The sequence below is a fragment of the Harpia harpyja genome, chromosome 14 (genome assembly GCF_026419915.1).
Source record: "Harpia harpyja isolate bHarHar1 chromosome 14, bHarHar1 primary haplotype, whole genome shotgun sequence".
Lineage (NCBI taxonomy): Eukaryota > Metazoa > Chordata > Aves > Accipitriformes > Accipitridae > Harpia > Harpia harpyja.
In genome coordinates, this window is record NC_068953.1 from 31,008,716 (window position 1) to 31,032,248 (window position 23,533).

Below are 23,533 nucleotides of genomic sequence, written 5' to 3' on the forward strand. Positions count from 1 at the left end.
GAATGTCATCTAATATAGCCCTTCAGTTACGTGAGCATATCACATTTGTTTGAATTCAGGTGAAGAGTGTTTAGTTATGAATTCACTTCAATTTACAAGTATTTCTTAATTTTCTTAGAAGTATGTGGGCCAGCCTTTTCTAAAGGAATATGCTCTGCATTTTTAGTCCACAAGAACACATGTTGTGGAGCTGTATGTGGTGTTTATTCTGAATTGCCCTATTACATGTGTGAATCTTCAGAACACTCTCTTATATCTGGGAGGGAAGGTCAGTGTTTTTCTTCTGAACCTATGTCAGTAATCCTTCATATATAAATTGGGTTGTGAAGAGACGTTTGATGCCTTATTACCCTTTCACAAAGTGTGATCTGCAAAACACTTAAGTGATAATATGTTGAAGGGTAATAATATGCTTTGTGTTTGGAATATAAGAAATTCTTTCCCAAATACTGAGTCATGGTTGTCTCTTTCAAAAAGGCAGAAACTGTTTTTTCATTTTTGTTATTTTATGTATTTAACAGAATGTGAAGAGTCTGTCTTCTGTTAAAATTATTTGATAATCCTTATAAACAGTAATATTTTATTTTTAGTGACTGAGCAAAGCTGGGCACCTACACAAATTTCATTGTATTGGAGTGTTGGAGTTTGAAAAAGTAAAGCACAAAGTGAAGCAAAGTCTGAAAGCTGTTGCCAGAGCTAAAAGCAGTAACATAAAGAGAACCGAATGCACGATTTAAGGCCAACAAAATTTGAACTTAAAGTCACCAGCCAGAGAGGCGATGTGTTTAAATTGGCTTGTTTTGGCAATGCTTAAGATTCTAAAATACGAAAGAAAAAATGGGCTATAGTAATTCATAGAAGCAACTTATTTGGCACATGGGATCCAAGATTTGTTTCGGCTAAAATTCAGTGTACTTAAAAATTTTAAAATAAAGATTCTTACTTTTTGTCTTTTTAATTACAGAAGAAACAGAGGGAAGGAAATTTCTTGGGCTTTGTTGCCATTTACTTCAAAGTAATTTACTTTTCCTCTAAATTTTGGCTAAAATTCTAGCAAGTGAATGATAAAGTATGTGTGTGAGTGTTCTGGCAGTGTTGAACTTCCTGCTAACCTGTTTCTACCCTAACACCGAGCAGATTTGATATTTTTAAGATTTTATGAAGTTTATTGGTGTTTGATGTAATTCAAACATGCATTTATTCCGTTATTTTTCTCATGTGCTGGCATGGTATCAATGGTCCAGTAAAGGCAGTAGTCTCAAAGTGGACTGCAGGATTTTATGCATCACTGCACAGTGATGTCTTCCCCCCCCCCCCCCCCTTTCCCCTTTCCCCCTCAGAGGTAGCGAATGTTTGTAAAGCAGTGGGCTGACTTCCCTGGCCCTTCACCCAACCCTGACTTTGGCATTGTCTGATTCTCGTACTCTCCCCTTCCTTTCTGCCAACGCTGGTGGTGGTCCAGCCTGGTAGTGGAATACTTCTGTGAGCTAATCTGGCCAGAAACCAACAAGGGGTTTTCTTATGGTTCCGTTTTCTACTAGTTTCTTCCTGAACTGGTTTACTGCAGGACCCTACAAAACACAGGTGCTAGTATGAGGGAGGAGGACACAGAAGCCAGGCTATGGGCCGTGTGGACAGCAGAGTGTTAAGGGAAGCAGGATGGCCTCCTTTGGGTGGCAGCCAGCCCTTAGCTGTTAGTAATACAGGCTTGCGTTTGCATACATAAAACTTGACTCATAAGATGTTGTCTGGCAGTGGTTCCTGCATCAGAATCCCTTCAGAGGAGTTGGTAAATGTTGCTTGCCTGTTTGAAGGCTTATTTTGCATGAGGAGATTTTGTACTGCTGTAGCTCACACGTTGGCTAACAGGTCTGCTGGACACTGTGCTGGCAGTGACTGGCTCTCTGCAGTGCCAGGGAGTTGAAGGGTTTTAGTATCCTTCCGCTTCTTAGTCTTACTCACCTGTAATATTAAACTTACAGTATTTGTCCTAATTTTACTGTAAAATCATTAGCTTCTGTGTTCTGATTAAATATTTCTAGAAATCTGTTCTTAATTTTAAGGTGTAAGTTTTATAGGAATGAAGTTGTAAGACTATTTGATGCTTTTGTAGGAGAGACTTTTAAAACATCCTGGGAGGAGGAATTTAAAAAAAAAAAATTAGTTATTGATTGCTACTTGCTTTTTGACTATAGACTATTCAGGTTACTGTTTGCAAATGTTTAATACTGTATTATTATTGTAGGAAGGATAATTACCAGGTAAGGGTGCTTTTCACTACAGAAAGGTTGTCTACCGCATTTTATTGGCTTTCAGCATTTTCTAGCTATAACCTACAAAACTGCTGTAACAGCATACTTTGAGAAGCAGCAGCAATTTTTTTTTGTTTAATCAAAGTGCAACTTTTCCTCATTTAAAAAAAAAAAGAAAAAAAAGGCATGAGTGCACTTTGTAAACAGCAACAGGTATGTCAGTTCAGCTGTAATGTTGTTAGAGAATGAAGGCAGTTTAAAATGTGGTTACTTGAATACAAATTCCAGTTCTAACTTGTCCATCAAAGTTCTGCTTCTGAAGTGTGTATGGTTTCTAAGTGCATTTTATTAAGAGCGTTTCAGCTCATGTAACACTTGTTATGAGAAAAGCATTGAAAACTCACATTTCTATAAAAAGTGTGATATTTAGGATTTAAGCCAAGGAGAAATGTTACGCAGTCTAACCAGACTATGGAGTATTAAACGACAAGCTAGTAGAAGAAATTGAAGAATTCACTGCTCTTCCTTCTAACAGGAAGAAAAAGTCTTTCTTTTGGTTAAGAAGTAAAGTTGGAGAAATCTTGACAGCTTTGCTAGCGAATCTAGGTATTTCTGAACTAATTTCCACCAGACCCAGATCCTGCCAAATTTAGTAGTTATTTTCAGGAATAGAAAAATAAGTTATTTTTTTAGTTAGTGTGATACTACTTGAAGTTCTTTTCAGAATAGTTGGGTATTTCTGCTAAATTAGTAATGTTAAACTGTTGTAATTATTCTTCAGCTTTTAAATACCATAGTGTTGAACAGGGAGTCTTGACTACTCTAGAGTTGTTACTTCTGTGTTACTGATCCTCTAAAGGTGCAATTTTCTTGTTGGAAGGTAATCTTTCCAGACTTATAAGCTGTAGCAACATGGATATACTAGCAGAATGTTAAAACGTGGATGATCCTGAAGTGCAGCAGAAATTAGTAGGTCACTTAACACCTTTTGATTATGAAGGAAGAAACTAGTGAGTACAGGCATAAGGCAACTTATTACTTAAATGAGCTGTGGTGAGACATCTTGGTTCAATGGGAGGAACAGTCCTTCTTTTAAAGAAATGGAAAGAGTGGAAACACCTAATAAACAGGAACAAATGATTTTGCCAATTGAAGGTAAACTAGGCTCCCTCAGACAAAAAATTTGCGGCAGTACTGCTATGTATTAGTGCAAGGTCCGTTAACATCTGGCAGTGATCTTCCTTCCACCTCGTTTGTTGATGTAGGAGACTGAACTGTATCATATCAGCTTTCCAGCATTGTGGGCACACCATCATTTACTGCCACTCACACTAAGGGAGCTGTCAACACAAAGCCTGCCTGCCTGACTCAGCAGGCAGCTAACAGCCCAGGCAGCAAGGAGCTAGATTCGGCAAATATTCGGGCAGAAACAATGATATCTGGGAAATTTAAAGATGGGTTTCTCTCCTTTGACAGAGAATATCACATTTTTGTACTTTGAGAATGAGGCTCAAAAATACCAATAAAATCTATGTCAAAGAAGTGGTTGGAAGAAATGTCTCAAAGTTGAGGAAAGAAAGATTTCTTGGTTTTTTTTGTTTATTTGGGTTTGTTGGTTTTTTTTAAGGTATCTGAGGGCCCTGCTGGCAGCACCGGCTGTGCCAGATCTCCATCGTTTGTTCAGACTGGATTCTGGCTATGACTTTTGGAAGTAATGGAATTACTGAGAACTGTTGGTTTTGAGTGTCTGCAAAAGAACATCTGGCAAGAGCTTTACTACATTCTAGCTAGCTTATGGAGGGGGAAGGACTAGTTAGTACAAAATGCATACTAGAAAAAGTAATCCTTGATACTTCAGGCTAATGCTAACTTTCATCAGCTCAAATTCTCAACTGTATAAATGCAGGTAGAGATGCTTCATGAAAGTTTTTAATAGTTTACTTTAAACCTCTTTTTTTCCCCTCCATGCCTAAAATAATAGAAGAAAACACGTTTTGCTCTAGGCAGCTTTTTTACTGAGGGAATAGGTGCTATCTTTCCCTTGGACAGACCAGCAGGGCACTTCATTGTGCTGCAGGACAAATGGTGAAGCCCTAACCTTGTAAAAGCTTCTTTCTTGGGTGAAAATGAAGTAGTATGGAGGGTTTCTACTTGATTTTTGGCAAAAAAGGAGAGAGATAAGTGAGCCAGGTTCTAATAATTACCTAAGTCAACATTTGCTATATTTATTCTATTGTTTTTTCACATGTAATGTGGAGCTAGCCTACCACATCTCTGGTTTGGATGAACAGATGTGCAGTGCTTGTTTATCCATTAAGCATTCTTCCCTGTTTAAATACTGAACAGATAAACTTTCTTTTTAGAGTTAAAAGATGATGTTTAATGCTGACATGTTCATATAATAGTCACTTTTCCCCAGCTGAATTGAAAGAGCCAGAATTCTCTTGTGAAGAGCTTATGTTCACACAACTTCTGCTTTGTTCAGTATTGAGAGTCCAATCCTGTGGGTGAGTCTGTTAGATGTGCTCTTTAGAACAAGTAATCGTAAGAAATCTTCTCTTTAAAGATATGCCTGTCTAGAGGTAAACCTGAAAACATTTCAAACGTCTTTTATTCTGCATGCTTTGTTTTATTAAAAAAAAGTAAGATGTTAGTGTGTTGTTTTAATGTGAGATGCCATGCTGCTGTTAGTAGATAAACTTAGATTTCAGTAGTGTAAGGCAGCCAAAAATCTGATACAGAGATACTATATACTGTAGCAAATCATGGGTTTTCTTCCACATGCTTTTAGCAAACACCTTTGGTCTGGATATTCTGAAGATCAGACTCAGACTTCTATTATCTTGACTGCATATCTGTAAATATCTTTGTTTCCAGTCATAGCAGCGTAAATGTGGAATCGTATTGACATTTCCTTGGCTATACTGTATACTATACTTGCCATTTTACTTAAAGCTCAAAATCTTCTCTCACTAAGATGCAAGGTTTTTGTCTGATACTTTATTTCTCTTCTGGTTCACCTACCTGAACTCGGAAATTCAAAATATATGATGTTTCTTACAAATCTATTTTTTCAGCTCTTTTTTTCTCTCTGCTCTTAAACTGCTTGATATGTCAGAGGGTCTCTTTTTCCTTAAAAGGTTTGAGTATTAATTAATGCATTAATGATCTTCTAAATATCAGCAAAGTACTTTTAATTTGTTGCAATTGGATAATTTTAATTGTACGTGTGTAAAGATGCATGACAACCATCAAAACCATGAAAGGATACTGACCCTCAGGTTGATCTTGGAGTTTGTTTTCAAGAGAGTCAAAGTTTGCTGGACACCTTGTGATACAGTAAATGACCGAAAGCAGTTTTTCTTAACTTTTTTAGACACATTAGAACAGCTGTCACACTTGCAGTGTTTTCTTTGTTCATGAGAGTTAGTGCCTCAGTTACACACAGTGTAGCTCAGATTCTGTTGTGTTCTGGTGCCTGAATTGGCAGTTTCCTGTACTGCTGTAATACAGTTGGTAACAGTAGCTGTTGACTGTGAGGCTATATTTGAATATTTTTGGCCTGGTGTGTGCAGTCTTGTGACAGTGGCCTTGATTTGATGTATATATAAATATAAATATATATATATATGTATTTAAGTGTGTGGTTATATAAAGCTGTTAAGTCATAACTGAAGTAACCACAGGAAAATACGCCAGTAGAATGGATTATTATGATAGCTACTATCGTACAGCTGAGACTTGCTTGTTAGAGCTGTTCAATCTGATACTTCATGGCTCAATATAGAGAGGAGAATAAGCAGCATGATGCAATTTAATAGCAGTTTAACTGTCTGTGTGTTTGCATGTGAATAAAAGCTCTGCGTTGTATCCCTGCTAAGGGCTTGATCTCTAAGATCTCTAAGCTGGTTTGCTTTATTCGTGTTTGTAATCAGGGAGGCTTCAAAATATACTCTGTGTGTGCACACATGTAAATATTATTTATACACAGGATATAATCCATGAAGATTAGCATTTTAATTTTTCTTTTAGAATTTTAACCTTAAATTGGATGGAAGAATAATATTAAAGCTTGTATTAATACAGGGAAATTTCTTTTCAGGGGCAAAGAATAGCTTTACTGTGTAGTGCTTTGAGCACCCCTGTGGATTTGTAAGGAAATTTGCTGCCCCCCCCCCTTTTTTTTTAAAACTAGTTTAAATGCTAATTTTTATAGTTTTCATCATTAGCTTATGCTTGAACTGTCTGAATAAACATACACAAATAACAAATGTGTTGCATACAGCATATTACATATGGTTTTGTAAATATGCTCTCCTCTTTGAACTGTACCTAATGTACTTTTTCTGGGTACAAGATGGGTGTAGCAATGTGCAGGTTTCTAGTTTAGTACAATTTGGGTGGGAAATGCCAGTTCCAATTTTATTCTGAGCAGGTTGTATTGTATTTAAAGTGTCCAGGCCATGCCAGATCACTTGCTGTGTTTGGTGACGTGATTTAGAGTCGAGGAAAGACAAGTAGGTAACTTCTGACGTTTCTGTAAAAGCGCTGCTATTACAGGAATTAATAACCTACCGTTGTTGTTCTTAGAGAATACATGGGCCTTATTACAAGAAATGAATAGAATTGTTTGTGAAATTAAGTTAAAAGTAGTAATTGCCTTTTTTTTTTCTTTTTTTTAACATCAAATTGTATTTAGGTAATGAGTGGAAACAAATCTAAAACACACTTGCTAGTTACACAGGAACTGTATTACCTGTATGGACTTTTGATGTTGATAGACACTGTTAAATTAAAGCTTTTTATCAATTTTCCTGAACCAGCATTTTTTTCCTTTTTTTTCTGACTTTATACAATGTAAGTATTTTGTTGTATTAGAAAAAGTTCAAGTATACACCCTGAAGTTGTATTCTGACCTGAGAAAATACTGTTCTTGCAAATCATTTTCTGTATGAAAGTATAGGTTTTGAACAGCTTTCCATAAAGAGGGAGTTCAATTTGATGATGCATTTTAGGTTACAACTAATTTTTAACACCTAATTTTTAACACCTGTCAATGCTAATTTTGGTCTAAGTTTTGGTTATTGCCTGGGCAAGTTGTGTACTTGTACATTCTCCCATTTGAATAATTTTGTTCTACTGAAGTTTTAATTGTGATTGCCTATTCTGGGGATATACATTAACTTTGTGTAGCATATCTTATTACCTATTCCTAAAGTAATTTCCACAATAACTGGCATAGGGGGTGTTTGTTCTTTGCTATGTCAGATAATTGTGCTCTGGGATTCTCCAGGATAAACAGTGTTTCCAAAATGCAGATTAATTAATTTACTACTATTAATAATCACTGTTGATATTTCAAACAGATATTACAAACTGATCTTTGCAAAGAAAAATATTTAAATGGCAGTTAGTATTTTATGGGTAATAACCAAGATAACCAATGCCTCCGCAGGGTGGCTTCAATCCCTGCAGCGCTTCGTTGCACTCTTAAATGTCTGCCATTAGAGGTTGGTAGTTAACAACCTCAACTCTTATGGTTATAAACCTGACTGGGCAGGTGGGGAAGGATATTGAAACTAACAGTTAAGCCCAGGAGAAATCTCACTTTTAGACCACACAACGGATTAAGCGTTCAGCCTGCGCCTCCCTGGTTCAGTACAGGGAGGAGAGTGAGCAGCATCATGCAATTTAATAAAATTATCTCACGAAGTTTCCTGAAGGAATTGTGGAGTCCAGAGTTTGTACCAGACAACTCTGACTCAGGGTAGTGTTTCTGTGACATATCCATAGCACTTCCATTAATCTTCTCTGGAGCAAAAGGTACAAAAAGGGATACTGCTCGGCTACTGGTGCCTCTAATAAGCAATTCTGTTACTGGGGAGGAACTTCCCTTTTTGATCCGGAGGGATGGGGGGGGAACTTCGTATCCATATGCTGTAAGGCAATCGGTACATTCTCCGAGAAACAGTATGGATTGAGATTTGAAGTTTCTCCCTGTGCGCTTCCCCGCCCCCCCCCTGCTTGAAGTACTTCCCCTTGCCTTTCCTTTGGGGGCAGGGGGTGGGTGGAGAGAAAGCCCTCTATTTGTATAGTTTGAAATGAAAGTGTTTTGTCTTTTACCTAATTATAATGTTGCATCTGAATTTATCCCAATGGCACCTCAGTGGTTAGACTGTTGATAGGTTGCCTGTATTTCATTTCTCTTCTCAATTTGATTAATACCTTAGCTTTCTATATTTTAAGCCCACCACATCTATTTGATATATATTGTCAAAGCTGCTTTTGATTTTGAGTGTTCCCCTCCCACCCCCAGTAATAAATGTGTATCTTGTCTTTACTGTTTATCTGACTTGTAAATTTCAGGTAGTTTGTTAGAATATAAATTATTTTATTATGTTATTAAAAATATTAAGTCTACTATAAAATGAGAAATATTTTCTATTTGGAATCAACAAGAAGAGACTGAGAACTAGTAGTCTTAACCTACTGAAATTTAAAATTTTTAATTGAGATAGCGTTTCTCCATCAAATAATATTTCTCTTTGCATCCCCTTACTAGAAAGTCTAGACCTAAAATATAATTTCAGGTAATAATTTGTATCGTACTTCACAATAGACTGTTGCAATATAGGGTCTAATGGTAGATTGATTTGTTTGGGGGTCTAACATGCAAAATACAATCAACGCTGTTACAGTTTGTGCTCTAGGTTTTTTTGCAATTGATTTCAGTTGTTGAATCTTATCTGAAGGAATATCATTACTCTGAAACAAAATTGGATAAAGAAGCTATAAAAGATAGAAACTCATACCTTGAGTACCTAGTATAACAAACTACAATGTGATTTTTTTGGTCAAATCGTTTATTTGATCAACATCATAGCAGATGGTAACCCTATGAAGTATATTATCTTGTTTACACAAACATTAGAGCCTGTGTCTCTTGAAATAAGTTTTAAATATGGTCTTCTCTGTCTTACACCAGCAAGAACAACGTTCATTTCAGTTTGATTGTAAGATCCATTTTTTTTTATTAGGTGAATGTTTGAACCTGTTTTTTCAGAATGAATACATATGTTGAAGTAATGATGCAACAGGTTTCTTCAGCTTTTCTTCTAGAAGGGCTTGAAATGCTCACAGTGCCATCTTAAAAGTGATGTTAAGCAAAGCCATTTTAGAATTCAGTGCATAAAGCCAGAAAGCATCCTCATGGCTGCTTGGCCCGATCTTCCAGAGGTGAGTGAGGAACACTCAGCCTTTCCTGTGGCCTGGCCGGGGTCCTGGATTTGGGCTGTGCCCTGTCTGTGCAGCTGACCAACAGCAGGGGTGATGTCCTGCCAGTCCTCCCTGGGACAGCTGTAGTGAGTGCAGTGGAGGTGCTGTGTGAGCCAGACCAGCCACAGACTACCAGCTGAATCCGCTCAAACAAAGGTCAAACTTACTGAATTACTCCCTAAACTACAGCGTATCTGCTATAGAAGTAGCCAATTTTGATTGAGAACTACGAAATCAACTCATGAGTCATTTCAATTACTTTCCATCCTCAGTGCACACTAAATAAGGAAGTGAGGGTAGAACCTCGTTATGCTTCTGTCTGCCTGACTGCATTTATCTGTGTTACTAGACCTTTATAACATGCAGTTGTTGAATTCCCCCTTTTTTGTGTTGCCTAAACAGATTGAGATACTGCAGCCCTTCCCTGTGCAGCATGTTTTTCAGTGCTCTAACTGTCACAGCTTTCCCATGCCCTTTAACATCCGTGATGAATTAGTGGATACTGGAATTGGACACTGCATTTCCTTGTGGAAGGGGTTATATGAAGGTGGTGATCACCCTAGTTCCTCCATTCTGTTTTGTGTTTCCCAGAAAAACACTTGAACACTTTTGTTGATGCTTTTGATGACACTTTTGCTTTGAGACTTTATTGAATTTATTACCATAGATGACTCCTGTGTTCATTCTTACTGTGTGATCCCCACTTCAGGCTCTCCTCCCATCTGGAAGTTGTATCTTATGCTCCTGGCTCATTCAAATAGAGCTACCTTTGGCTGTATTAAAGTATGTGGTGTGTGTTTGTGCCCAGCCTGCTAGAGTTTGTTTGGGTCTTTGCTTCTTGGAGCTTTTCGTTGTTTTTCATCTGTCATGGGTGGAAAAAACATTAGTGTACAAACCAGAACAGATTCCTTGAGCACCATAGTAGGCACATATCTGATTTCCTGGTTGAGCGTTGTTGGCTAGCTGGTTTGGTGTGTGCTATGTTGATCTGAGGGTCCAAGGGCAGCAGGGGTGTTGTTCCAAGTCAAATCCAGATGTCAAACAGCAGCAGTAAGTCAGAGTGCCGGTGTTCTGTATGTAGTGTATGAAATTCTTCCTTGTAGCCTTCAAGGAGCTTCTAAAGTGTAAATGCATGTCTCGTGCAAATTCTGATTAAAGGGTAGGTCCATATGCAAACCTGTTTTGGGCTTGTAAGAAAAGAAAAAATGCTGCCTGAAAAGGAGGAAAAAGACACCTGGCAGAAAAAAGGAAGCATGTCGATACTCCTGACTACTCTAGCTAACCAAATTGACCTTTTTTAGAAGAAAGAATTCTGGGAACTATTTAGAAATTAGTTTTCCTCCCCATCTTACTGTTACATTTTTAGAGCAGTTTCTTTAAAAAATTTATTTGAATAAATCAAATGGTAGAATTAAAATAATGACAATTTTTAGTTATACATGTGCTGATTTAACAGAACCTTACCATAAGTCCTTATGTGCCACTGACTCAAATTTTTAAATGAGTAACATGTTTTACTGATCAGGGGTCATGCATCTAAACACTATGCATAACCGTTATCTACTGACATATTTCCTAAATGGGTTGATATAATGTACTGCGTCTTAGACTTTCCCAAAGACTGTCTTGCAGTAAGGTGTTTTTCTTTTCTTTTTTTCCTCCTCCTGCTACATGTCTCTTTTGAAACGAAAGCAATGGAAGACTTGTTATGATAATCACTGGATTACTAGGACTGTTGTTTCTGGCAGAAAAGAGTCAATTGTGCCAAAAGATTACTTTTGCCTTTGTCAGTGCCAGCCACGACTTTTTACTCAGCTCCTGGACCAGTTACAATGAAACAACAACAATGCTGTCAGCTGCAAAATGCAGCAAACTTCCATAAACTGCTGGCTCAATATAGTGGTGGTTTTGCATTTTCAAAGAGCATTCTCCAGCCTTGGGGATCTTTCCTGCAGTACACAAAAGGTTGTCTATAGGTTTTATCTAGGTGGTTGTACTGTACTTTCAGTTTAACATGCCTTCTGCAGACTGTCAAAACAGTGTTTTGTAGCATCATAAAACACATTTCTTAAGGAAGTAATGATTAGAATACTACTACACCATAGGTAGTTATTTACAGTATTTCCTTGGATTTTATTTTGTAGCGTGGCCGGTATGAGATACATATGTGAAAGTTTTACAGTTGCAATATAAAGTTAGGGCTTAGGGGTGATTGTATGGAGTACCTTGCACTGAGCTCTTATTTATAAATTGTGACACTTAGTTCTTATTTATAAATTATGACATTATAAAGCTTCATAAATAGTTATACTATACATCACATAAGAATTTATGCTCTATATCAAAACTCTTTATGAGGGAAGTTTGGGTGACAGGAAACTTATGAGTTGTGTTTTATAGGCCAAAGCGTGTGGAAACCTGCAATTTAGGATGGAAGTGTTTCACCTATTAAAAAAAAAAAATTATCTTGTGATACAGATAACCAGGAACTTAATTACTGTAATAGTAACCTTATCCTATATGAATGAATTTGCTATAGGAATTCAGGTACTTTTGCAATTAGTTGTTTTGGAATGGGGTTTAAAGATGGTTTGGCCAATTAACTTTGAATAGAAAGTAATTGGAGAAAGTGTTGGCAACAGTATTTCTAATCGTTGGCTCGATAATACATGGGATGTATCTTCTGATACTGAGTTTAAAGATCTCCCTATTTTTCCTTCCCCTTTCTCTTTTGAGCTGTAACCTGCATTTGCATAAAAGGAACTGATTCTAAAAGAACCGTTACAGAATTAAAGATTCCTATTTTAGTAGGGCAGACACCATGGGTTTCTCTGGGTTTTTTTTAAGTCATTGAAATATAACCAGTCTGTCTTGTCTTTTTCCCCACTTATGCTAAAATATCTTGCATGTCATGTAAAGACCAAGCAGGGGAAATAATTTCGCACATTTTACAATACTTAAGCAAGACATGAGAGCAAAGAGTAGATAACAAGTATACATTTCACAGTATGTGCTGCAATATTCAGTGCTTAAGATGCAGGATAAATCGGGCTGTGCAAAAAGCCAGGCTAACATAGTTGTGCTTGTTTTGTTACTCATGCTAATTTCTTATGGATTGGGTAGGGCAGACACTGCAGATTGGCAATTCTTTTGACTTTTTACACTCCTGTTTTCAGCAGCTGCAGGTGTCCAAATGAGTAGGTTGCTTTGTAGCCAGCTTCATTAACAAGGAAACTGTTCATCTTTTGTTTTTAGAAATACTGCTTTAGGTATACGGAAGCAGATGAATTTGCTTTAAGTGTATGGAAGCAGATGAATTTGCTTTCAGGTTGCATCAGAGAACATTATGCTTTTACTATCTTTTCTTATAGGTCTGTATTTTTCTTTTTATTGCTAGGTATGGATGAGCGAACAGGTGCCACATCCTGGGGAACAAGCGGTCAGCCAAGTCCTTCATATGAATCTTCAAGGGTAAGGTTCCCATATAATAATTCATAGTGAAAGTTTATGGAAAAGTACAATGAAAATCAGCAGATGATTTGGCAATGTTTTTGAAGGGTAAGCTCCTTTAAATATACAGATTAGCATCTTTTATAGACTTTAATGACTTTGATAAGCTGCAATAGTGATGCAGATTTCTAAGGCTAAAAAATATATAGGTTAAGAATTTATGAAAATAAACCATACATAACTGTATACTTGAATGATGACCATGCATTTTATTTACCTTATGGTCAGAAAATGAAAACAGAAGTCATGTTACTTATCCAGGAGCAGATTTATTGGCAAAGTGTAGGGAACGCTTGCCTCTCCATTAACGTTAGCCAGCTATAGTATGTGCTGTGTCATGATGTTGGACAGAGGCTTCTCTTTTTAAATACTTTCTTCCTGTTCCCATTGCAGCTTCATCCATCCAGCTTATTGAGCTAAAGGTTTTTGATAGTATCTAAATCCTAAAATAACATTGCCTTTTTAAAACCCACCTCAGTGGTCAAAAGCAAGCTTTCCCCTTAGGAAATCACATTCCCTTTCATCTACTCAATTTTCTTTTTATGAATACCTACTCCCTAAAAAGTCAATGAGCTAAGTACCTAATGAGTTAATTACTAGAAATACACAGCATAACTGATGGGCCTAGTCTAAATAATTTGTTCTGATTTCAGTACCCTTAAGCCAGAGAACTGTGTTAGGTCATGTACCTTTGCAGCTTTCTCTTGCTATGGAATGAAGTGAGTAGGATGCAAGGTCTTGTCCAGCTCACTGGATATTGTTAAAGCCTCTGTCTGACTTTGGAAAAGAGCATTAGAAAGATTTATTATGAAGTCCTAATTTTTCCATTGATCTTTGGTAAATAAATTATAATAAAAAGATAGAAGAACTTTATGGGTTGCAGAAGTACGTCTATGCAACACAGAAGTTAGGCATTGTTTTAAAATATCCTGCATAATTTAAGGCATGAAGCCCAGCCTTTAGATGCGTTTTCTACATTTGAAATGGAATCTTACTATGCAGCTTTAAGTAACTTGTATATTGTGTTTGGTGTTTTGAGACACATTTATGATGTTGCTGATCAATTTTTATCAATCATGACTTAACCTGACCTAAGTGGAATCTGAGCTTGTGATTGGTTGGCTGGGTGGCTATATTAATCACATTTTTTTTTTTTTTATGTTAGAGGATCAGCTGGCTAACATTCCAATAATGTAAAGTCAGGGTGCCTGGTGGTTGGTCTTTGTTGTTGTTGTTGTTGTTTGGGTTTTTTGTGGGTTTGGGGTTTTTTTTTGTTTGCTTTTTTACTATAACTGAAGATCATGACTAGGAAATTCAAACACTAGTCAAGAATCAAACCCTCCATAAATTATACTATAATACCCCAAAGTTGGTAATAAAGGCAGATGTCAGTGTTCTAACAGAGGTATACCAGAAGTTAGAGTTGTAGGAAGAGGTTGGTGCTATTTGGGTGTATCGTTAAGAAAAGCAAATGTAAATGTAGGTTTGTCTTGAGCCCTGTGGAAGGCTTCAGGAAAAAGAGAGATGTTAAATTCTTTTACATGTCAGGTGTCCCTCTCCCCCCACCAGCAACTGTAACTTGGACTTAAAATAGTTTATATTGGGGGGCGGGGGGGGGGGGGGGGCGGGAAAGAGTGAGACAGACAAAAAAAAAGAAATTTATCCTCCCAGCAAACAGTTCTTGCTGAATCATAATTTGTTAGGACAGTTTCAGCTAAAGCCAGTTGGACTCTAGCCAAACTGAATATATTGTTAAGAGTTGGTGGCATCTATCCCCAGAATGTTATTGAAGTATTTCTTCCTCTGCTGGCTAAGTGCAGAGGATTTTTCTTTTGCATGCTAGTAATTTGAGATGATACTGAGAGTTCATTCTGAAGCACCAATTATTTACAGTTTGTGATTTGTTTGTTTGTTTTGTTTTGTTGGGGTTTTTTTAAAAGAAAATATGTTCATTTTTGTTTAAACTGGAGCATACTGTTTTAATAGGTCTTTCCTAATTCAAGCTAAATATGTTATAAAGTATGTTTATTTTAGAGAATTTGCAGTTAATGCTGTCTGATTTTTTTCGGAAAGTTAGAGACTTAAAATACTGATACGTAGATTTATTTCCCTACTTGTATTTGTGGCTGAACTTAATGATTTTTATAATGTGGCTTTGTGTGCATCATTATAAAATTTAGAACAGGAGAGGACCAAATACTTGCATACAAACTTGCTTGAATTATAAACTGAAAATGAAATAAGCGGGTTCACTTCTCTCTGTCTCCCAAAACAACCTTTTGTATGTTTTGCTTTCCCTTTTTAAAAAAAATTCATTTGTTCCTGTAGTGTTGAGGTGGTAAAGTTTTCTTCATTTTTATAGGGGATTTTTTTGTCTAAAGGCAGCAGAAATCATGGCGGTGGGGGGAACCCTAATAGTCCTGAATTCTAGTGAAAGATTATTGTAAGTTGAATATTTTTGCAAATGTCTTCCTACACTAATTTTATTTTTGGAAAACTTGCTAAATGATATAAATTTAAGAGCAAGTCTCATGTTAGCACAGAACGTGACATTAGACTGTCCATAAAATTTCTCTATGGGGTCAGCTTAGCTGTGAGCTGTTGACTCCACAGTCCTGAAGCATCGGCACGGCAGCAGTTTCTGGCAGCATCACTGACCAGGTAGTGGATGCTGGTAGGTTTAGATTTTCCTGAGAGCCCGGTGTGGTTGGGTTGTCTTAGGAGGCATCAGCCTCTGGTGCTTGGCTTTGGAAGATTACAAAACATGTGCATCTCCTTGGTTTTGTGTAGTAAATCATTTTCATACACTGAGGAATAAGGAAGGCCTGTCCCACAGAGTCAGGATGGATATTATGCAGAATTGATGTGAAGTGGCTGTCGAAAGGAATTCAGAGGGTTTGGCTGATGAATACAGATCTTTGGCCAGGCCTTCAATACACCTAAAAATTTGGTAGTGGGAGGGGAAGAAAACCAACTTTCTGTAGAGGCCCTGCAGGAAGCAATAAAGAATGGTTGTCTGGGATGTCATTTAAATGACAACAGTTTTCTTTTAAAGAAAACTGAATTCCTTTTACAGGAAAACTCCATTCCTGTGTTTTCCCAAAAAAAGTGATGAACACTAGAAATATATACTGTCTGTGTATAGAATTGGTAATGCTTAAGATGCACAAATTAATTCATCTCATGGCCATGTTCTTCTGCAAAAAAGTAGAACAAAGGAAGTTCTTCTGCATCAAAATCACTGAAAAAGCTTTGTTTACCAGTCTAAAGTTTGCACGCATAAATTTTTGTAAGATGTATGGTCTTTATTTTTTGGTTTTCTTTCAACAAATGAGACACATTACACTACTGGTTCAGAATTTTGAATAAAGGGAATTTCTGACTACTACTCCATATGCTGCCATATCAGATGGCTCCGAGGAAGAGGTAAAATGAGTGTGTGGGTCTGATTTGTGAGAATATAGATCAGAGTTTCTCAGGAGGCAGGGCAAATGATACGCTTAGCCTTTTACATTCCTAGGTTATTCCCTGTGGTGATTAACATACAGAGTTTAAATAAGTTATAATTGTCTTACATGTTCAACTTGTAACTTTAAAATCCAGTGCTTTTCCTCATAATTTCAATATAGAATGTTATTCTTGTCCTAATTGCTCTACTTGCCTGTTTACAGGAAAACGGCAGTCTTCATGGAAAAAGCTCAGACCTCTCCACAGACATAGAAAAGTTGAAGCCTCAAGAGGTACCATTTATTCTTTTTATCTTGTGTGTGATTTTCTTTCTTTTTTTAAAAATCTGCGTGCAGCCTACTACTGGAGTTTTCCTTTAAAGTTCACAATACAGTGACCAAATTATTTAAGAATTTAAACTGTTGGCCCAGTGTTGGCTGGAATTTCCAAAGGCACAAAGATAAGCAAATTTCAATTAAATAGAAATGGAATTTGGTGATAGTTAAGTATATACCTGTTAAAGGCTAATTAAATAATATGGTGGAAGACTGGCTAAAGCAGATCTTCCTTTCCCGTCCTTTCCCAACTCCTGACAAAGGTCTGTTCACGTTAGTATAGATGGTCTGATTGTGTCAGCAACGATGCTTAAGGAAAGAGCGTAAGTATAGGGCAAATATATTGCCACCTTTACTGTCATACTCTCCCAACAAAGCCCAGCACTCAGGGGCTTAGGAGATTTCCTGGATAGAGCTGACCTTTTGGACATTGCTCTTACAGCTGTTGGTGGACTTGTTTTCTGTGAGTTGTGAATTTTTCTGACTTAGATTACAGTTTTGGCAATAATTACAACTGTTTTGTGGCAAAAATATTGATGTTTTTATCTTAAGTGTGCTGACCAGTGATTTAACTGATTTTCACCATGTTCCTGTGTTCTGAATAGTAATGATTGGTTGTTACTGATGTATTTCATAATTTTTATTCTCCCCCCCCCCCCCCAGTCTTTATTTTATATGCCACTCATATGTCTCTCCTCAACTAAATTGAAGAATCCTAATCTATTGGTCTCTGCTTGTACAGTAACTTCTCCTAACCTGTGGTTAGTTCTTGGTGCCATTCTCTGAATCTTTCTGCTTCTTCTGCATAACTTAAGAGTTAAGGTGATTATGGTTGCATGCACTAGTCAAGATGAGGGTATACCATCAATTTCTGCATGACATAATGATACTTTCATTCTCTGTTCCTTTCTTACTCACAAGTCTTGCATATTTTGACTGTCACTGAGCTCTGAAGTGATACTGTTTAAAAAACTGTGTAGAAAAAGAATAAGATTTTTTTTGTACAGTAGTTACCACATTATGATGTTGAGTTATTTTTTAACATGTTTCTTCTGTATTTATTTACACCAAATTTTATCTGCTGTTTTATTGCCAATTTCATGGAGAATTTGCTTTGCAACTCGGGACTAACATTTAGTTAGGATTATTTTTAAATGTATTTTGTTATCAGCAATTTTACTATGTCTTTGTTCACCCACTCCTTTTGATTTATTCATGGAATTGTTGAAGAACGTTGGTCTAAGTACAGTTTTTTGGGGAAGTGGGGAAAACGCACTGGTAACTTCTTTTCACTGTGAAAACTGGACGTATATTCCTGTGCTTGGGGTGTTTGTTTATGTATTTTAATCTTTTGATCAATAGTTTAATTCACAAAAGGTCCTTCTCTAATATCCCATAGCAGTTTAATTTATTTTAAGAATCTCTCATAATACCTTATTAAAATATAAAATATTCTTATTTCAATAGTGTTTTGAACTAATGTTGAAGGCTGAGAATCACTGTAGGCTTGAGAACCTTATATGAGCCTTGTTTTTTCATTACCTAATAATGTTAGAGTGTTCTAACACTGAAAGAGCAGTGCGTATTTGTATTACAATTGGCTGTGACAATCTTAAATTTGTGAAAATGTACAGATCGAGACATTAGTGACTTCTGTGTGCAAAATCTCTTTTGCATAGGCGAAATGTTTTATTAGAAAAATGAATAATTTGAAAATACATATATTGTGGGGGAAAAAAGAAAAAAGTAGGAAAGCTTTATTTTTTAAGAGGAATAATTTAGGTATGGTAATTAGCAAGTCAGTGGAAGTCTACGAAGTGCTGATGGTCTCGCTTATTCTTGAGTGATTATACTGAAGTCCATATACAACACTGTCAAAATTTTCCGTCTCTTGTGCTTGTTTTTCTTCCAACTCTCCAATCTTTGACTTCTATATGTGCAACAGTGGTGGTTTTTCAGTGAATATCTTCTGGTTAATGTATACGAGTCCCTCCCTTATCTGAGTGATATAGAGCTAGAGATATTTTTGCATGTGTTCATAATCCCTTGCATTAGAAGGGTGACTGGCTCTTAGTGTATGTTGCAGAGGACTGTAAAGCTGCTTTTTGAAAGCCTTGCTCTACTGAGCAATTCAAAGCAAATTCTGAGGTACTTGAACCAAGTAGCATGTTTGCTGAACAACAACAGCATTTGAAAGTTTTGTCTTCCTATTGTGAAATGATTCTGAACTTTTTAGCTTTACCACTTTATTTGGAAGTTGTAATTTATACTCATAACCTAGAAACAAGTTGTTATAATCACTTTTTTGGGATAAACGTTGTCTTTTAATTAAACATTTTTCTACCATAGTTTTATTGCAGTGTGGCTAATGATTGCTTTTATTTCATGAAGAATAGTGCTCTGTGAGGTTTTCTTTCGTGGTTTTGATTTTGTTGGAACATGTCCTTGCAATAAAAGGAGCAAGTTAGTTCTTCATCTGTTCAGATTGCTGTCTCCAAATCAAGCAAATCCAAAAATATTTTTCATAAGACATTTCCTTACTGGATAGCCTTTTTTATATATGTGCATAATAATTTTAACTGTTAAAAATTTAGCATAAATTAGCTGAGGTATTTTTCTTCCAAAAATGTGAACTGTGGGTGTTTTTAAGTATCTTCCAGCATGTATGTTGCACTAAAAGCTGTGAGTGTACATTTTGACCTGATTTAACATAGAATCTAGCTTCAGTACTGAGTATGTGGTTTATCTTCCTTTTCATTTATGTAACTCTGCTACATAGCTACTTGAAGCCAGAGTTGAACTGATCAAGATACCACTGCTAGATTTTGTAGGATCAGTCAACAGGTTGTCAACAGGTTATGGCCTCTATTGTATGTAAAAGACTCAGACATGAATTGGAACCTGAAATACTATATGCCCAAACTATTCTCCCCTCCACACACCAGTAGTACTTTTAATTTGCAAAGAAGTCAAAAAATAGTAATGAGATAGCAGGTTTTGAAATAGTATTTTATACCTCTTAATCTCAGGTACATAACAAGAAAGGAAGCTGTTAAATAGCAAAACAAGACAAGAGGGACACAGAAATACAGTAAGTGTTATCAAGTCTGTTGTATTTGTGTCCTTTTTGTCCTCTGTTGGGTTTTTTTGCGGGGGAGGGAGGTTGTTTGGTGGTTCTTCCGGTTATTTGCTTTTCCTGATGTATTCTATAAGTAAGCAGATGATTCAGTATGAAATCAAAGCCAAAATTAAATATCCCATATTCACCGCACAGGACGCTTTTGCAAATGCAGCTTACTTTGTAATTTAATTTATGGGCAGCACTTTTCAAAGCAAGTTCTGATATTTAAGTTCTGAATGCTTTAGTTAGGTTTTAAAGTATTGTCCTTAAGCATTTATTGTTAGTAAGTTGGCTGGCTATACTTGTATTATTTTATTTCCTGGTTTGTTTATAGCTTAGATAAGAGCTAGAAAAATCTGGTTTCAGTCATGTGAGCTATATTGGAGAAGTGGTTTTTTTGTTGGTGTTTTTCATTGTTTTTTGCAACTATCTATCATATTGAAATTAGCATTGGAATCTGTTCACAAATTAGTTTTCCATGTGGCCAGGGAATTGTCCCATTACATATCATGTTGATATTTGTCTCACAAGAGTTGAGAGAGGTGTAATTGACCATCAGATGCATAATTCACTAAGTTAACTTCCTGTAAATAGATTTAGAACTGGAGAAAATGGTGATTATTTCAAAATAGATTCCTTGTTCAATGTGTTATGTCCCCCTTCCTCTTCCAAAGCTTTACCAGGTTAAAAATAAATAACCATGTTTTCAGTTCTTATTATATTCCATTCCTGCACAGATAGTTTTCATCTATTTCAACTTGATACATGGAAATAAGCTAATGAGTATTTTTAGAGCTCTGTTACAAAGCATGTAACCTATCGTGACACTTGGAGGGTACTTGTGAAAGCTCTCTTGGCTTCTCCCAGTAATACCTGAAATCTGGGGTAGTGATATCTGCTTGTTTACCCCTGTGTAGCAGGTGACTAAGTAAGGTATAAAGCTACATTTCTGTCTTTAGGATATTGGAGTGGAATGTTAAAACTTGCTGATAGTGAAAGGGAATCAGAAGTAAAACTATAAAGTGTACAGCTCCTTGTTTCTGGTGCAGTTGAGTGATCTCCATCAGCTAACTGCATTTGTTCCTCTGTTTAGCAAGTATTATACAAGTTTCTTGCACAATAAAGTGAGATGGGGTTGAAGTACTGACTGTTCTCGGCAGCCTGGGAGATGGCACGCACAGAGCCTGCAGAGGGGAGAGTTGTTTGTTTCCTGGCACATCAGATGGGTCTTCAGCTTGCTCTCTTAGCTTTTGGGTTGTAGCAGGCAACTGATAGTAATATGGATGAAATGGTCTAAGGAGTGTGAGGAGTCTCCTATCATTGTCTGTCTGCTCAGTTCCGCCCCCCTGCCCCGCAATTTTTCCTTGTTTAGAAAGTTACGGTAATTTTCTGTTTGACCTGTGACAGACTGTCCTGGTTTTGACTGGGATAGAGTTAATTTTCTTTCTAGTAGCTGGTATAGTGTTAGGTTTTGGATTCAGTATGAGAAGAATGTTGATAACACACTGATGTTTTGAGTTGTTGCTAAGTAGTGTTTAAACTAAGTCAAGGATTTTTCAGCTTCTTGGGCCCAGCCAGCGAGAAGGCTGGAGGGGCACGAGAAGTTGGGAGGGGACACAGCCAGGGCAGCTGACCCAAACTGGCCAAAGGGGTATTCCATACCATGTGATGTCATGCCCAGTATATAAACTGGGGGAAGGCTAGCTGAGGGCCACTGCTTGCGAACTAACTGGGCATTGATTGGCAAGTGGTGAGCAATTGCATTGTGCATCACTTGCTTTGTATGCTCTATTATTATTATTATTATTGTTGTTGTTATTATTATTATTGTCATTTGATTATTGTTATTATCATCATTATTATTTTCTTCCTTTCTGTTCTATTACACTGTTCTTATCTCAACCCACAAGTTTTACTTCCCCCCCCCCCGATTATCTCCCCCATACTACTGGGTGGGGGAAGTGAGAGAGCAGCTGCTTGGTGCTTAGTTGCTGGCTGGGGTTAAACCATGACACAGACCTGCGTGTTGTCCTTATGGAGGACAGTGGTAGTGTTACACCAGAGACCAGCACGTTGCTGGATGCATTTATTATTGGTTGTGTTAGAAAAGATTTGGTTACTGAAGAAGCTGCTTTTAATTTTAGTTTTTGATTATAATGCTGGTTGGTTGGATTTTTTGTTGTTGTTGCATAGGAGGTTTATACATTGTTGATTAATTATGTTCAGCTGCAAACTGGCTTACCCCGTAATTCCCCATTCCCTCGCAGAAAAGTCTCTGTGCACATCACTCTGGTCCATAGAATTACAAAATATGGTCAAGTACGGTTTCAGCTGCAACATTCAAGCTAATAGTTTGTTCTTGTAGAGTTGATTGGAAGGTCTGTATTTTCACACTTAAAATTATTCAAATTGTATGAAGTACTTTATTTAAAAGTGATAGACTGAATTCTTAAAATACAGTTGTGTGGATCTCTGATTCTTCAGTACTTTTTGTCAGAAGTGTACTTGGGAATGTATACGTTTTGCTGTCTTGCTGCGTCTTTCCCTGTTCCTCTCAGGTGAATACTTTGTAAAATCATTTTGGTCACTGTTCGGAAACATTGTTCCCAACTAATAGCTTGCTGCAAGACTGTTAGTGATTTAAAATGGCTGTTGTGGCTTAACCCCAGCTGGCAACTAAGCCCCGCACAGCTGTTTGCTCACCCCCCCCCCCCCCCCCCCCCACCCCGGTGGGATGGAGAAGAGAATCAGAAGAGTAAAAGTGAGAAAACTTGTGGGTTGAGATAAAGACAGTTTAATAGGTAAAGCAAAAGCAGCACACGCAAGCAAAGCGAAGCAAGGAGTTCATTCACCCATCGGCAGGCAGGTGTTCAGCCATCTCCAGGAAAGCAGGGCTCTATCATGCATAACAGTTACTTGGGAAGATAAATGCCATCACTCTGAGCGTCCTCCCTTCCTTCTTCTTCCCCCAGCTTTATATGCTGAGCATGATGTCATATGGTCTGGAATATCCCTTTGGTCAGTTGGGGTCAGCTGTCCCGGCTGTGTCCCCTCCCAACTTCTTGTGCACACCCAGCCTCCTCGCTGGTGGGGTGGTGAGAGAAGCAAAAAAGGCCTTGACTCTGTGAAAGCACTGCTCAGCAATAACTAAAACATCCCTGTATCATCAACACATTTTCAGCACAAATCCAAAACATAGCCCCACACTAGCTACTCTGAAGAAAATTAACTCTATCCCAGCCAAAACCAGCCCATGGAGTTGTACCATGACCTGTGACAATGTGATGTTTCTTGGCGTTCAGTTAAGAGAAATTAATACAGTGCAGATGATCCTCAAGGCAAAAAGGAAGAGTACTCTTCCCTGGATTTATTTTTAGCTTACCTTCATTTTTGCATTTTCTTCCTGATCTTTGTGTTCAGTAGACCCAGCCAGGTTTTGGGTCTGTAGTCTTTCCTCTAGGAGCCATTGACAAATACAGATTCCATGACTGAAAATACTCTTTCCAAAACAAAATGGTTGTTTATTTCTGGAAACACGTGTGATCATATAATCCATAATCTTTAAATTAGCTAGGACATCTTGGTATGGCTAT

At 37.2% G+C, this 23,533-nt stretch overlaps 1 protein-coding gene across 10 annotated transcripts in view; it reads left to right on the top strand.

The window, feature by feature from the left end:
* TCF12 (transcription factor 12) overlaps positions 1-23,533 on the top strand; it is a 174,752-nt gene that overhangs the window by 34,019 nt on the left and 117,200 nt on the right. For 7 of the 10 annotated variants that reach the window (XM_052807253.1, XM_052807257.1, XM_052807258.1 and 4 more), the window contains exons 4-5: positions 12,925-12,998; positions 16,709-16,777. The exons of 1 other annotated variant lie outside the window; for it this stretch is intronic. In XM_052807253.1, the coding sequence (XP_052663213.1) occupies positions 12,925-12,998; positions 16,709-16,777 (143 nt within the window). Of the gene's footprint in view, positions 1-9,468; positions 9,489-12,924; positions 12,999-16,708; positions 16,778-19,858; positions 19,911-23,533 lie in introns of those variants that run through there. 2 more of the 10 variants (XM_052807260.1, XM_052807261.1) reach the window with 2 other exon arrangements.